A 14,814-nucleotide genomic window follows, 5' to 3' on the forward strand; every position below is an offset into this window, starting at 1 on the left:
ATACAGTAAACCTCAAATGTTTAGAAATCTCAATGGAATAATTTTTTTAAAGTTATTAAAACAAAATTTTTGCAACCTTCTTGAAATCCTTCCACTTAGCGTCTGAACAAAAATGTGGCTTCAATTTGACAGAGCTCCAGCTCGTTTTTTAGGTGATGTTAGGAACTACTTTAACAGAAAATTTAGAAATAAATGGATAGGTAGGGGCGGTCCATATAATTGGCGACCTAGGTCACCAGAATTGACTAAGATGGACTACACCTCCTACTACTCCAGTAGATATAAAACTAAGAATTTTAACACCAGATATGTTAAATAATGTAAGTAAATTGTTGAAGATTAAATCGCTTATTCTATTATACAAGGTGAAAGAATTTTGAATATCTATTTAATTATAGTAAGTTGTTGTTTCGTTTATAACAACTATTATGCCAAGATGATGAGTTTAAAAATCGGAAGTAACTATAAATATTTTATAATCGATTTACCGTTTTAGAAAATTGTAAATTACGCAAAAATTATCACACTCAGGTTTAGGACATTCTTATACCATTCGAAAGAGGATAATTAATTTATTAAGATACATGGTGTTCCATTTAAAATAAGCCACATATCACACATTGAATAATCCAATAATGAATCTGTAAATTGTAAACACCCTATAAAGAGGTTTAATAATCAATCATGAAATACATTTAAAAAATGTCCAACTATTTAAACCTATGAGGAAATTTAATGTAATTGCTTAAATAAGTTGAGAATGACTCTTCTTTTAAAACTTTACATTTTAAGAAAAGTCGACATAACATAATTATACCTTATTTTTTTCGAATGATTCGAAAATTTAATAAAATATGGGGTGTTTCATAAGAAAAAATATAACTTTTATAAGCCGCAATTTATTAGGATATCTTGTATATTTTAAAAATTTTAAAATGTAGCTTTTATCAACTTACAAACTATAAATATAAAATTTTTCTTAAATCTTTTACATTTTCGCTGTAATCTTCTGTCCCGTTAATGATTGACTCACCCTGTATATATATATATATATATATATATATATATATATATATATATATATATATATATATATATATATATATATATATATATATATAATTGACAGAATTTTTATTATTCTAGAATTAGAAATAGCTTGCACAAATAGTTCCAAATGTAAATATATTCATCAGACATTAAACAGTACTTTTACTGTAAACAATAATTGAACGTTTCTATAATTTAAACGTTTTTACATAAACTTGAAGTCATTACAATTCCGCATAATACTAATAATCTTCCAAGCATAAAAAACCTCCCAATAGTATAAAACCCGAGCATATATCACTAATACAAATTACCTTGGTAATAATACTCTGCTATTAATATTCAATTAAATGTTGTAGCTATTGTTAGATAAATTAATGACATGTAATTAGAAATCACTGGGTTATATTGTAAAGTTAGAGTATGGGAAGTTCAACGCTGGTTATGGAATCAACACCTTGAATGACTAAGAGCGTGCTTGGTTGAGAGGATTGATATAATAATGTGTACTTATTTGAGTACCTATCTGTGTTAATGTTTTTTTTTTCATTTCTTAGAGCAGTAGTTTGTTGGTTTTTGGAGAATGCGGTTTCTGCAAGCTTTACTAAAAAATAAACTACAAGCCTTAGATTTTATGAGTGAAATATTAAAGAATACTTTATTTTACACCAAATTTAATTCACACGTTGACTCGTTTAGGCCCAGTTGTACTTCATTGGGTAGTATAAATTAAAGTCAAACAATATTAACCCTTTAACGCTTAGTGACTACATTTTAGCCACTAAAAATGCTATGAATGCTCATATTATTTTCTAATAATAACAACATTTTCTTCAACAACATTTACAAATCACGATGTAGGCACGTGGAGTAAATGTGGCTAAAAGTGTGGACTCCAAACGTTTAAGCATACTGTCATTGCTAATAGAGTTCATTTTCAGACAATTATCAAAGTCGATTTCAACCTTAACATGGGTGGCTACTTATTTAGCCACTAAACATTCCGCTATTAGAAAGCTATTAGAAAACAGTGTGAGCGTTAAAGGGTTAAGCGTAAAATTGGCTTAAAAATTCTGCATTTTCCTCTTTATGTATATACGGTGTCCCCGAAAATAATGCGTTCCTTTAAGGTACGGATATAATCCACAATTTGGAACAAAAAATTCCTATAACACTTTTTTCTAAACTTAAACGTTTCCAAAAAAAACTACATTGTTTTCAATATGCGTAAAATTGTATTTTCAGAAAATTAAATAATCTGGCAACATCATACGTACTGAAAGCGCTTCTGAATAAAATAAAAACTCATTTGTGACTTAGTTTATTTAACATAATCCAACACTTGTTTATTTACTATTCAAGTTGTTGACATCTGAGGAAATGTACGTAATATCTGTAAAATAATTATTTCTTGCTTTAATAATGTGGCGTTTGTTGTTATCTAATTTAGTTAAGGTTATGAATAAAAGTTCAAAGTTTTAAATAAATGATTATTTTTATTTAAGTAAGTCGTATGGTTTAATTCCTAAAAAGTAATTAATTCAACTAAGAAAAACTATTTGTAATGTTTTTCTAAAGTGTATTGTAATAAGACATTATTTGCAATAAAAGACACTTTATCTTTAAACTGAACCAGTTCTTCTCATGGCGCCGTCTCCTTTCGAAGGTTGGCGATCCAAATGGCAATTTTGTAGTTTTGGAAACTGCTGCGCGAAAGATTTCTGCGGATGAGCGGTCGAACCATCTCCTCAGGTCTTTCAGCCACGAGTTCTGGCGTCTTCCTACTGATCTTTTGCCCTGTACTTTTCCTTTCAGTATAACTTGAAGTAATTCGTATCTTTCGCCTCTTAACACATGAACCAAGTATTGAATTTTCCTCTCTTTGATTATTCTTAGTAATTCTTTTTGTTTACACATGCGACGAAGTACCTCAACATTAGTAAATCTTTGTAATCATGGAATTCTCAACTAGTATTATGTGTTTATTAAGCTTTAAAGTTATTGAATGCCGAGGTCTTTAACTGAATTACACAGTATACAGTGGAAAATAAATACAACAGCCAACGTTTAATAATTCTAATTTATTTTTTTACACTATGCTCGGACTATCAGTAATTTGTTTACTTGTGACCTAAAATTTAATTAGATACTTGTACTTTCCTGACAATAATTATTACTCGTAAAATAAATGTTTAAAGTGACTTCCACCTTGCATTGATATGATGAATTTAATTGTTAGTAATGCCATAGTTAACTAAATTGTATTCGGACTTCGCGGTGGCTACGGAATAGGTCCATTCCGACCAATCCAACGACGAGGATAAGTGGTATCAAGAAAATTTTTAACAGCTCTGGTAAAATGTGCTAGAGCTCCGTCATGAAGAAACTACAGTTCACGGCGTGTTTGCAAAGGCATGTCTTCAAGAAATACTGGCAAAACATTTTTAAAGAAATTATAGTAGGCCTCTCTATTTCTTCTTCTTCTTCTACGGCACTACAGCCCAAAATGAGCCTTGGCCTCCTTTATTTTTTGCCTCCACCCTTGTCTGTCTGTGGCTGCTCTTCTCCATACACGGACTCCTAAAAGTGCTTGTGCGTCGCTGCTTACTGTGTCTTCCCAGCGCTTTCTTGGCTTTCCAACTGGTCTCTTTCCCTGCATTCTGGCGTTCAGTGCTCGTTTTGGTAGCCTATCCTCTCCCATTCGTATCACATGTCCGGCCCATTGCAATCTTTGTATTCTAATGAAGTCTGACAGGGGTGTTTCCTTATACAGTTGATAGAGCTCGTTGTTATATCGAATTCTGAAGATTCCGTTTTCCCTCACAGGTCCTAGTATTCTCCTCAGTACTTTTCTTTCGAATGTGTCGAGTTTGTTTTTGGATGTTTCTTTCAGGACCCATGCTTCGCTGCCATAACATGCTATTGGCCGAATTAAAGTTTTATAGATTCTCATCTTTGTATTTCGGTGGACACTTTTAGACCGAAATATATGGGAGAGGGCAAAATAAGCTTTGTTTGCCTGCGTTATCCTTTTTCGCATTTCTCCATCCTCTGCTCCATCGGCATATATTTCTACTCCCAGGTATGTAAACTTTCCAACCGTTTCAATGTCATCTTCATGCATAATGTTTTGTGGGATTATATTTCTTCTCGTCTGTACCATTATTTTTGTTTTTTCTGTGTTAATTTCCAGACCTAGCCTTTTCGTTTGTGTTTTTAACTCTGCGTATGCTTCCTGTGCTCCTGTCGATGTTCTACTCATAATATTAATATCATCGGCGTAGGCAGCCAGTTGAACCGTTTTATTGGTCAGTAGGTTTTCTCGTCCAGTTTGCATTTGCCTAACCGCATACTCCAGTGCCAGGTTAAACAATGTTGGTGCCAGCCCATCTCCCTGCTTTAGTCCCTGCGAGATTTTGAAAAAGTCTGTCCGGTTGTTTTGTATTCGTACACATGCCTGAGTTTCATCCATTGTGGCTTTAATGAGTCTAATCAGCTTATGCGGTATTGCTAATTCTGCCAATATATAGTATAGTCTGTCCCTTTTGACTGAATCGTATGCCTGTTTGAAGTCTACAAACACGTTGTGAACATCAATGTCGTGTTCCCACGATTTGCTCAAGGCCGAGGCCTCTCTATTTAGTGTTCTGCTAAAACATGCTTTATTTGCACATAACACTTTGGATGTATTCAGGTTCTCTGACGAGTTTATCTGGAAACCACCTACAAAATTTTAATTTTAGAGAAAGATTACCTTGCTGTAAATCTTGTACTCTTTGATAGTGGTATGGATGTAGAAGTTGTTCGCTAAATGTTCTATGAACAATGGTTTTTGTATTTTCGTTTTTTGGTCAAACGGTTAAATTTAGAAAAAATGTGAGACCTTTTTGCTCTAAATGGTGCCTTCTGCCTTTACCTTTGAGAAACACACTATTTTCGGGGACACCCTGTATATATATATATATATATATATATATATATATATATATATATATATATATATATATATATATATATATATATATATATTCCGACAGGAGTGAAAGGGTTAGAAGGTAGTTAAAATTAAAACATTTTTTGTTAGAATTAATGTGTTATAATTTTACTAATAAAAATATTTTTCGTAAATTTTTTCACCTACTATTAGTTAAACGTAAATGTTGTCCCGGTATATAATTTTAAGTATTAATTAACCTTTTGTTTTGTACAGATTCGTATCTTGAGATGTTTTAGCTAATATTAAAAGTCATTAAAATCATGAGAGGATAGCTAACGATCAAATCGTCAAGATTTTTTCATAGTTAAATGCCAAAGTAAAAGAGATATGCAGTCACGGCCAGAAAGCAGAAATTTAATCAGAAATTAATTAAATAATTTTTACCCAAAAGGTCTTAGATTTATTTCATCATTTCTTACGTCTATTGTAGATGTAATTACTATTTTAAAAATGCCTAAATGTATAAGCAATCTTAAATAAGGTTTACAATTTATTACCAGTAATGTGAGTATTGATTACATTGTATCTAATTTAATTGATATAAATAAAGGAAGATTTTAAACGATCTATGGAAGGTTATCTAATAAAAGGTTCTTAAAACAATAGGTTCTCTAATATGGCAACTAAGGATGATGTTGAAAAGTCATGGACCACCATAAAATAATCATTTGGTGAGGTGAACAACACTTTTCTACTCGAGAGTAAAACAACTACCAAGAATGAGTGGATGACAGAAGAAATATTAGAGATGATGCAACAACGCAGACAGTGTAAGATTAGGCAGGACCAAGTAGGGTACCAAAATATACACAGTCAAATTCGTAAAGAAGTTATAGCGGCGAAGGAGATCTGGATGACTACACTTTGCACCGAGGCTGAAAACCTATATAAACTGGGCGACAGCTTCAATCTTCACAAGAAAATTAAGGAAATTGCTGGTGTCTTCAAGAAAAAAACAAGTCACTGGTATACATAATGACCAAAATGAACTAATAACGGTCCCTAGCGATATACTTAATACTTGGAAATTATACACAGCCAATTTGTTCAATGATGACAGAACACAAAAACCACCACAACTGGGAGACCATTTGTATGGCCCAAGTATTTTGAAAGCTGAAATTGTACACGCTATCAAACTATTAAAAATCAACAATACCCCAGGACCAGATGATATGTACGCAGAAACAATCAAGTTACTTAATGAAGAAAACCTAGACATTATTGTCAAGCTAGATTCCAAAAGATTGGCTTCGCTCTACATTTATCGCCCTACCAAAAACACCACGTGCAAACTTCTGCAAGGACCATCGACTAATAAGCCTAATGAGTCACTTTTTGAAACTTTTCCTGAGAATACTGCACACTAGATTGTTTAGGAAATGTGAAGAGGTCAGTGGATGGAGTCAGTTTGGTTTCAAAAATGGACTTGGCACGAGAGAAGCGATCTTTAGTATGCAAACATTAATACAGAATGGTTTAGATCAAAGAAAGGATGTTTTTGTCTGTTTCATCGATTATGAAAAAACACTCGATAATGTAAAACACGAATTGATTATAAAATACCTACAAGAGTTGGGATTAGACGACAAGGATATAAGAATTATCGCCAATCTGTATTGGAACCAGACAGCAACAGTTACGTCTTCAAAATATCAACGAAACAGAAGATTTTTCCATTAAAAAAGGACTAAGGCAAGGTTGTATACTGTCTCCAATGCTGTTCAATTTATACGCAGAAAAATCCTTCGCAGAAGCAGTGGCAGACTCTAATAAGGGTATTAAAGTTAACGGCATATTTATTAATAACATCAGGTATGCCGATGATACAGCCATAGTGGCAGATAACATCGAAGATCTTCAATGCCTTTTAAATGATCTAACTCTTGCAAGTGAAGCTCGGGGTTTGAAAATAAATATCAAGAAGACAAAAACAATGATTATAAGTAGAAATAATTACCCCAACGTAAAGATATATGTCTCTGGAGAAGAAATCGAACAGGTCAGGCAATTTAAATACTTGGGTTGTTTGCTGAACGAGGGTTGGGACCCCGAGAATGAAATAAAGAGCAGAGTTGAACAAGCCAGAAATGCTTTTTTGAGGCTTTGTAAGTTTCTGACTGATCGCAAATTGGACTTCAACCTCCGATACAAGATGCTTAAGTGTTACGTGTGGCCTGTTCTCTTGTACAGAATGGAAGCATGGACGTTAAAGGCCAGTTTCATTAACAAACTTAAAGTGTTTGAAATGTGGTGCCTACGTCGAATGCTTAGAATATCATGGACGGAGAGGGTCAGAAATGAGGAAGTACTCAGAAGAGCGGGCTTACAGGATAGCGAACTTTTTAGTTAGGTAAAAAGTAAGAACACTGTACACTTGGGACACATATTACGAGGAGAAAGATATACTTTTCAGCAACTGATACTCGAAGGGAAGATAGAGGATAGGAGAGGTCTCTGGAACGTAAAAAAATGTCATGGCTGCGCAATATTCGACAATGGACAGGAATCCACAGCTATGAAATGCTTCACAATGCTGCTAAAAACAGAATTATTTAATCCTGACTATTTAACATCTCTCCTGACAAGACGATGTACGGTGGACGGATACGCAGAAATGCACGGCACCTTAAGAAGAAGAAGGAAGGTTATCTTTTTGACTAGTCTTTGTAGACTATCTAGATCTTGAGCTGACAATATTATGTGGACTACATAATAGAGTATTTTGTGCTTTATTGACGCTTTTGATGACTTCACTTATGATTAAATGAAGAGAATAGATGTTACTACGTCCCTCTGTCATATTCGGTTGCCTACTTCTCTAGGTTCCGAAAGCTGTCCATCTATTCTGGCTTCTATCTGTTATTTTGTTAGATGTGTTCAATAGTTTCATGGTGATATTTAAGCTGATAGTGCTGTAGTGTTTTGATTGATTTTCATTTTTTAATAGAATTATTTGCTTTAGGTTTATACAATTATTACTACTTCCTTTAAAGTTCATTGTACGCCATTATACGTCGTCACAATACAACCAACAACTTACACAGAAATCTCATAACAATAATGTTAGTGTAATGTATATATTTTTCATTAAATGAAATTTACAGAAAAAAATTTGCTATTGAAAAAACAATAATTTACATTATTTACAATATATGTTAAGGCAAGGTTTCAGGTGTATTAATAATGCCATGTGGCATTAATAAGTAGCTCGAGTTCCACAATTTATTAAGGAAAATCCAGAAAGATTAGACGAAATTTTTTTATTCTGGAATTTTGGCACAGACGATATAAAGTACGCGAATTTATATAGTTCTATAATGATAAAATTCCTCACTTTTATGTTTTATTGCAAATTATACTCCACATGAATGAATGAAAAAATTATACAACTAATATCAATGTAAAGAATTCATTAATGTTAATACCAAATAAAAGAAACCAACACACAATATATGTATATGTAAAGAAGATGTTAGTGTCAATATGCTCAAAATATTTACGTACACAAACCAAACTCAAGCTGAACAACGCATGACTCAATTCCCAAAATAATAAAAGTCCCCAGTGATAACAAAACCACTAATATTTTTTGTTTTTTTTTTCAGGGACCCCACAAAAATGTCTCCACTAATTTTAGTGGGGATACTGATCTCTACGGCCCTAGCTGACGTGTCACATGTCAAAGGGGGTTCGGTAGCATCTCCGGCAAACCCGAGCGAAGTGAATTCTCTAGTCAATAATGCGAAAGCGAAACCAGACAACCCACAAAACTTTTGGTGGATGGGGCCCAATAGTCCCATGAAAGAAGCGTACGACTATTATAAGAAATGTTCAAAGACAGGTAAATCATATTGAAGTAATTTTTTTCCATATAAAATTATTACTTTGGTTATTTTTACCTTAAGGGGTTTTTGATGACAATTTGACTTTACTATTTTGTCATCAGTATCTTTATTACTTTTTTAAGGTTTTCGCGAATAAATTTTTTGTTTTTTTTTTGGTTTTTTTAGTAAAATTGACACACCAAACCTCTATAGGAATTCTATCATATGCTTGCACAAGATCCATGAATAATCTAAGCATCTGTTTCTTTATTCCTATATACTTTCATCAGCTAAACCAAACTTGATATTTCCTATTCTTTACGCATCTGTCTAACAATTATTTCTCCCTATATTTTTATGGTGTAAGTAAGTAGTTTAATTCTCGGATATACATATAATCTGATTAAAATCTTCTCTTTTTTGCTTTACATTTGAGCATTTTATATACCTTCTGTAGTTTAATGTCTCGGATATACATATATTCTAATTAAAATCTCTTTTTGCTCTACATTTAACCATTTTGTATACCTTCGTTTTATATGCACTGGTATTAAATTCATCGTATATAATTTTGTATAAATTGGATAAAAAGGCAGGAAAAAACGGCAAGTATTCAGAAGGAAATACGACAGTGATATATTCTCTCGCCAATGCTACTTAATTTATACTCTGAATATATTTTCCGTGAAGCATTAGAAGATGAGTCAGCTGGAATAGCGATAAATAGAAATCCTGTTAACGTTGATACCATCTATCTATCGTCCGTCGGCAAATTCAAACAAAAATATAACTTCCAGACCATCTTTTACCAGCTGTAGTCCAGACAAATTAATATATGTATTTAATATATTTTTTACCACCAAAATGAGATGTTTTTACCAAATAATGCTTTAAATATAATGTGCAGAATAATTTTGAGTTACGTTCCGCTAATGAACTTGCTTTTTTATCCTTAAAAGTAGAAAAAAGTTTCAATTATATTGCTTAATAATTCATCTAAACATAATCGTCTATTAACAATTTTAACTGTACTAATGCCAAGTATCAATTTTCAAGTTTTAAACTGATTGATTTACGATGAGTAATCCGGTTGTAAAAATACCGGCATGTGTCTTAACTAAGGGACTGGATTTGCAACTTTTTAGTTTATAATTGTTTTTTTGAAACTGCCTGTTTGTGTGTAAAGAAAATGTTTAGATCATGGGAAAAATCACCTACAGTTTTTCGTGTATGGGAGCAAGAGAACCCAAGTAGTAGTAGAGAAAGTGTAGTAGTCAACAATATTTTAAAGTGTACTTGATACAAAAACAATGACACTGAGACTGTAACTGTAGAAAAGTGTTTAAGACTTAAAAACCAAAGAAAATGAATTGTTTTGAATGAACAATCTAAGAGAATTTGTATGAACGTTTACAAAAATCTTCAAAATAAACGTGAAAATAGTTGTAAAGGCAGTATTATAAGCAAAAGGCCTTTCTAACAGGAATTGCGTATTCTACCATGCGCGACATCGTGAAAAGTGGTGTTAAAAAGAGAAAAACAAAGATCGGATACTGGAAATCCTAAACAAATTATTATCGTGACTGCTAAATGATTAAGGAATTTGTAAAAAAAAATGTAATAACAACAATTGATATTATATATACGCTTGTTGCGATGGGAAGAAGCTGCCCTAAAACCACTTTACGTAGACGGCTGAAAAAACTTGGGTTCAAATACAAAATCGTTGATAAACGGGTGGCTATTATGGAAAGTAAGAGGATAGTACACTGGCGTTTAGATTATTTAAAACAAATTCAAGAATATCGAGACCAACAGCGAACAATATATTATTTAGACAAGACATGGTATGACACTCATGATACCGCTAGCAAGGGTTGGACTGATGGTTCACTAAGGTGCCAGTTAAAGGGAGTACCTCCGAATAAAGGTTCTCGGATGATTATTGTACACTGTGGATCTGCAAATGGTTGGGAGAAAAAGGGATTAATGCTTTGCGGCAAAAAAAAAACAGAAAAATGTACACTACTTCCCAATATAACACCGGGCAGTGTGATAGTTATGGACAATACCACTCAAGGCTTCTCAAAAAAATTCCTAACAGTTCGTCTTCAAAACAGGAACTAAACGATTTTCTCTCAGATAATGATTTGTATTTTGAAGACAACTATAATAAGAAACAGTTACTTGCAGTGCTTTGTACTGAAACTTATAAGAAACAATATATACTGGACACTATTGCAATTGGATGACAAAGGGAATAAAAATAGATGGAGAATATCTAAACAACTTACGTTTCGCCGATGATATACTTATAATAGCTGAAGATCTAGGTATGGCAAGAGAGATGGTACAGGAACTCGTTGTGGCTACAGAAAGTGTAGGTTTAAATATAAATATCTCGAAAACAAAAATCATGACCAATTTGGTACCCAACCAGAACATCAGTATTGGTGGGAAAGAAATAGAACTCGTAGATAGATATAAATACCTGGGACATGAAATTATGATTGGCAGGGATAACCAGACTCATGAACTGAAGAGAAGAATCAGCCTTGGGTAGGCAGCATTTTGAAAACTGAGAGAAACTTTTAAAAGTGAGCTGCCCACATGCCTAAAGAGAAAGGTATTTGATCAGTGCGTCCTCTTAGTCTTGACGTACGGAGCAGAAACACTTACCTTAACAAAAGCAGCAGCTACCAAACTGAGAGTCACGCAGAGAAGAATGGAGCGGTCCATGCTAGGAATAACTCTGCGAGACAGACTAACCAACGAAGACATCAGGAGAAGAACCGGAGTGACTGACATCATCGAGAAGATAGCCAGACTAAAATGGAGATGGGCAGGACAGACACATAGCCAGAATGACAGATGGGCGATGGACAAAGAGGTTATTGGAATGGAGGCCAAGGGAAGACAAGAGAAGCGTCGGTCGACCACCTACAAGATGGACTGACGATTTAAGAAGACTCAATAAAAACTGGATGAGAGCGGCGCAAGATAGACGGGGTTGGAAACATGAGGAAGAGGCCTATGTTCAGCAGTGGACTCTTGAGGCTGGATGGTGATGATAATGATGACTATTGCAATACAACATGGCCGTACTGTTTTGAGGTTACCACCTTATTTTTGCATATTTAATCCTATCGATTTTAAACGATAAACGTAGATATATTAAAATTGTATGACATATAACAAGTGCCTTAAATAAATGAGAACCGTTGAAAAAAATAAATAATATAATAATAAAATATTTGTGACTGATGAAAATCGAAAAAAGGCCAATTTTTGAACAGATTTTTTCAAATATCCGCCACTATGCTATTTTTAAGAATTTTTAATTTTTTGGTAAACTGTCACGTAAGGGTACTTTTTATTTGAATTTTATATTTTACAATTGCCGTTCCAGTGATTAACTGTCACCATAAAGCAGTAATTTTTGAACAAAAAAGTTTTGGCGCCATCTTAAAATACAGGAAATACTTGAAATACAAAAATATTGTAGTCTTCAAAAGTTGTATAATAATATAAAAAAAGTCTGATTGCCATATATAATAGAGAAAATACAAAAAAAATGTTGAAAACGTGTCATTTTTTAGTATTCTAGATGTTAATAGTCCCTTAAACGCCAAAACCCCCTCAGATGAGCAGACATTCAAGAAAAGGGCCCTTAGTGTCTGATAGATTGCATGCTCCCAACCAAGATAACGGTAGGATAGGTAGAATTTCGTGCAGAGGAGAAGCTGCAAAAATCCCCGGGTTATAGGTGGCTACCAACGACGAAAGCTGCACGTAATTATGTACATATAATGTAACCTTATGGAAAAATGATTAAATGGCGGAACTGGGGATAGAACTTAAACATATCAAATAGGATACTATAGAAATTAACGAAGTCAGAAGAAGAGGTGAAGATAGGACAAACAAAATCAGGCAATATACTCCACTATAAAGGGGAAACAGAATCAATCACTGGAGGAATAGATGTTTTTGAACACAGAAAATTACAGAAAAACATACAGAGTATTGACTGCATGACCGCAAGAGTTACGTTTATAAATCTAAGACTTAACAACAGATCTAATCTAAAAATAATACAGGTATACGATTTATAATCAATGTGCCTTGACTGTGCAAAATAATCAAGCAAAGACTCTAACACTGACACAAAAATCCGCAAATAAACGAGCATAACGAGCTATGCAACGAGCAATGCTAGATATGAGTCTTCTATACCAATTATTTGAATTCGATATATCTTTCTTAAGTATTGAATATGTTCTTTTGATGTTTTATATAGATATTTAAGTTTTTATTTTGTAATATTGACGTTTCTGTTTTTTGTTCAGGAAATTGCTTGCCACCAGTAAGCCTCCTTCCTGGCAACCAAAAGGAAGGCGAATATCAACTACAACCAATCGATCTCAAGAAAAATCCATTTTTAAACGGGGTTTATGAAGCCGGAAGTTCTGCTGACTTCTCCAGGTCTTCGTCTGAGACGAAATCCAATGGAGCCTCCCTTGACAGTGATGCGTCCAATGCAAGATTTGCGATAACTGGTGAGTTAAATTATACTTTTTGGTTTGTGTTAATTTGGTCAATGACTTTTATTTTATTTCGTTTGTCAGGTCCACGATCTAATTTCTACTTGTTTTTAATCTTTCTGACAGTAATTTTGTTTATATAATTTTTGACCGAAAGATGCAAATTTAGATGCTCTAATAATATATAGGCGATACAAATAAATAAATAATATACAAGAGAAAAGCATTTTTATATTTTGTTTTACTTATATCTATCGGTCAAATCTTTCGGACATTTTTTATTTTATCCTCAAAATAAGACTAATATAACAGCAATAACAACTAAACCTCGCATTTTTAGTTTACATTAACAAGATATACTAATCTATATTCAATTTGTGTATCTTGTAAAATTTTTCTTAACAGGAAACGGTGAAAAAGTTCGTAATAACGGTTTCTTGGGCGTGCAGCCCAAAAAACCCGGTTTCGCAACCACCCACGCTCCCCTACAAAACAAAAAATCTTTTGAAACTTCTCACCAAAATGATCCTCAACCTTTTGGTTTAGGAGCCAACGATGAGGACAACGAGGTGTCGCCCAGCCAAAGAATTCCATGCAAAGGTGACGGTAAAGTGTGCGTGCCCAAAGATGCTTGTGTCAATGGAGTGGTCACCAAACACAGAGGAAGCGCATTGCAGATCAAACAAAATGTAAGTCAAACATTTTTTTACTGATATAAATATCACTAACTTGGTACAAAAACTCATTAAATAAAATTAGTTCGTTTCAAAAATATAGTGTATAAACAACAGTTCTATGTTTTATATCCTTTATGCATTAACAATGTCGTTTTACCTATGTTTGAAATGATTAACTAAAATTATACATGTATACCTTGTTTAAAAATAAATCAATCACAAATTATATTCTCAAATCAACGATATTCCGCAAATTAAGTAGGTAAATCTTAAGCGTATTCAAATGCCTCGTAGATCTATAGAAAGTTATCTGCAAGTTGCGAAGAGGTAATCATTTTGTGACCTTTTACCACTACCATTATATAATCATACATTTATCATAAAGCTATACAAGCCTTTGTCAATGGATATGCTGCTTACCACTTATAGAGGTGACCATAAATTATTTAAAGGTGTACTTAATCTATTATATATTGGGATAAAATAAGTTTCTATAATGGATTAAGATAACTAAAAATTTTTAAGAATAAATATAATTAGCGCATAGTTTTTAAAGATTTTTTCCGGAAAAAAAATTTAACACGATTTATTATGTTACTATATAATAATATGCATTTAAATTATGCTATTATAAACTGACCTCATAAGTGAAGTCAAAATATATCAGTAGAAATATATTTTCCTGAGGACAACTTAAGATGTATAAGACCCTGATCAGT

General features: G+C 33.1%; 1 protein-coding gene across 2 annotated transcripts in view; it reads left to right on the forward strand.

Moving 5' to 3' along the window:
- The window catches only part of LOC140445865 (uncharacterized), a 151,532-nt gene that overhangs the window by 51,609 nt on the left and 85,109 nt on the right, over positions 1-14,814 (forward strand). For both annotated transcript variants that reach the window (XM_072538262.1, XM_072538263.1), the window contains exons 2-4: positions 8,656-8,891; positions 13,224-13,433; positions 13,965-14,107. In XM_072538262.1, the coding sequence (XP_072394363.1) occupies positions 8,669-8,891; positions 13,224-13,433; positions 13,965-14,107 (576 nt within the window). In that variant the 5' untranslated portion in view covers positions 8,656-8,668. The remainder of the gene's footprint in view (positions 1-8,655; positions 8,892-13,223; positions 13,434-13,964; positions 14,108-14,814) is intronic.

Source organism: Diabrotica undecimpunctata, chromosome 7 (assembly GCF_040954645.1).
Source record: "Diabrotica undecimpunctata isolate CICGRU chromosome 7, icDiaUnde3, whole genome shotgun sequence".
NCBI lineage: Eukaryota > Metazoa > Arthropoda > Insecta > Coleoptera > Chrysomelidae > Diabrotica > Diabrotica undecimpunctata.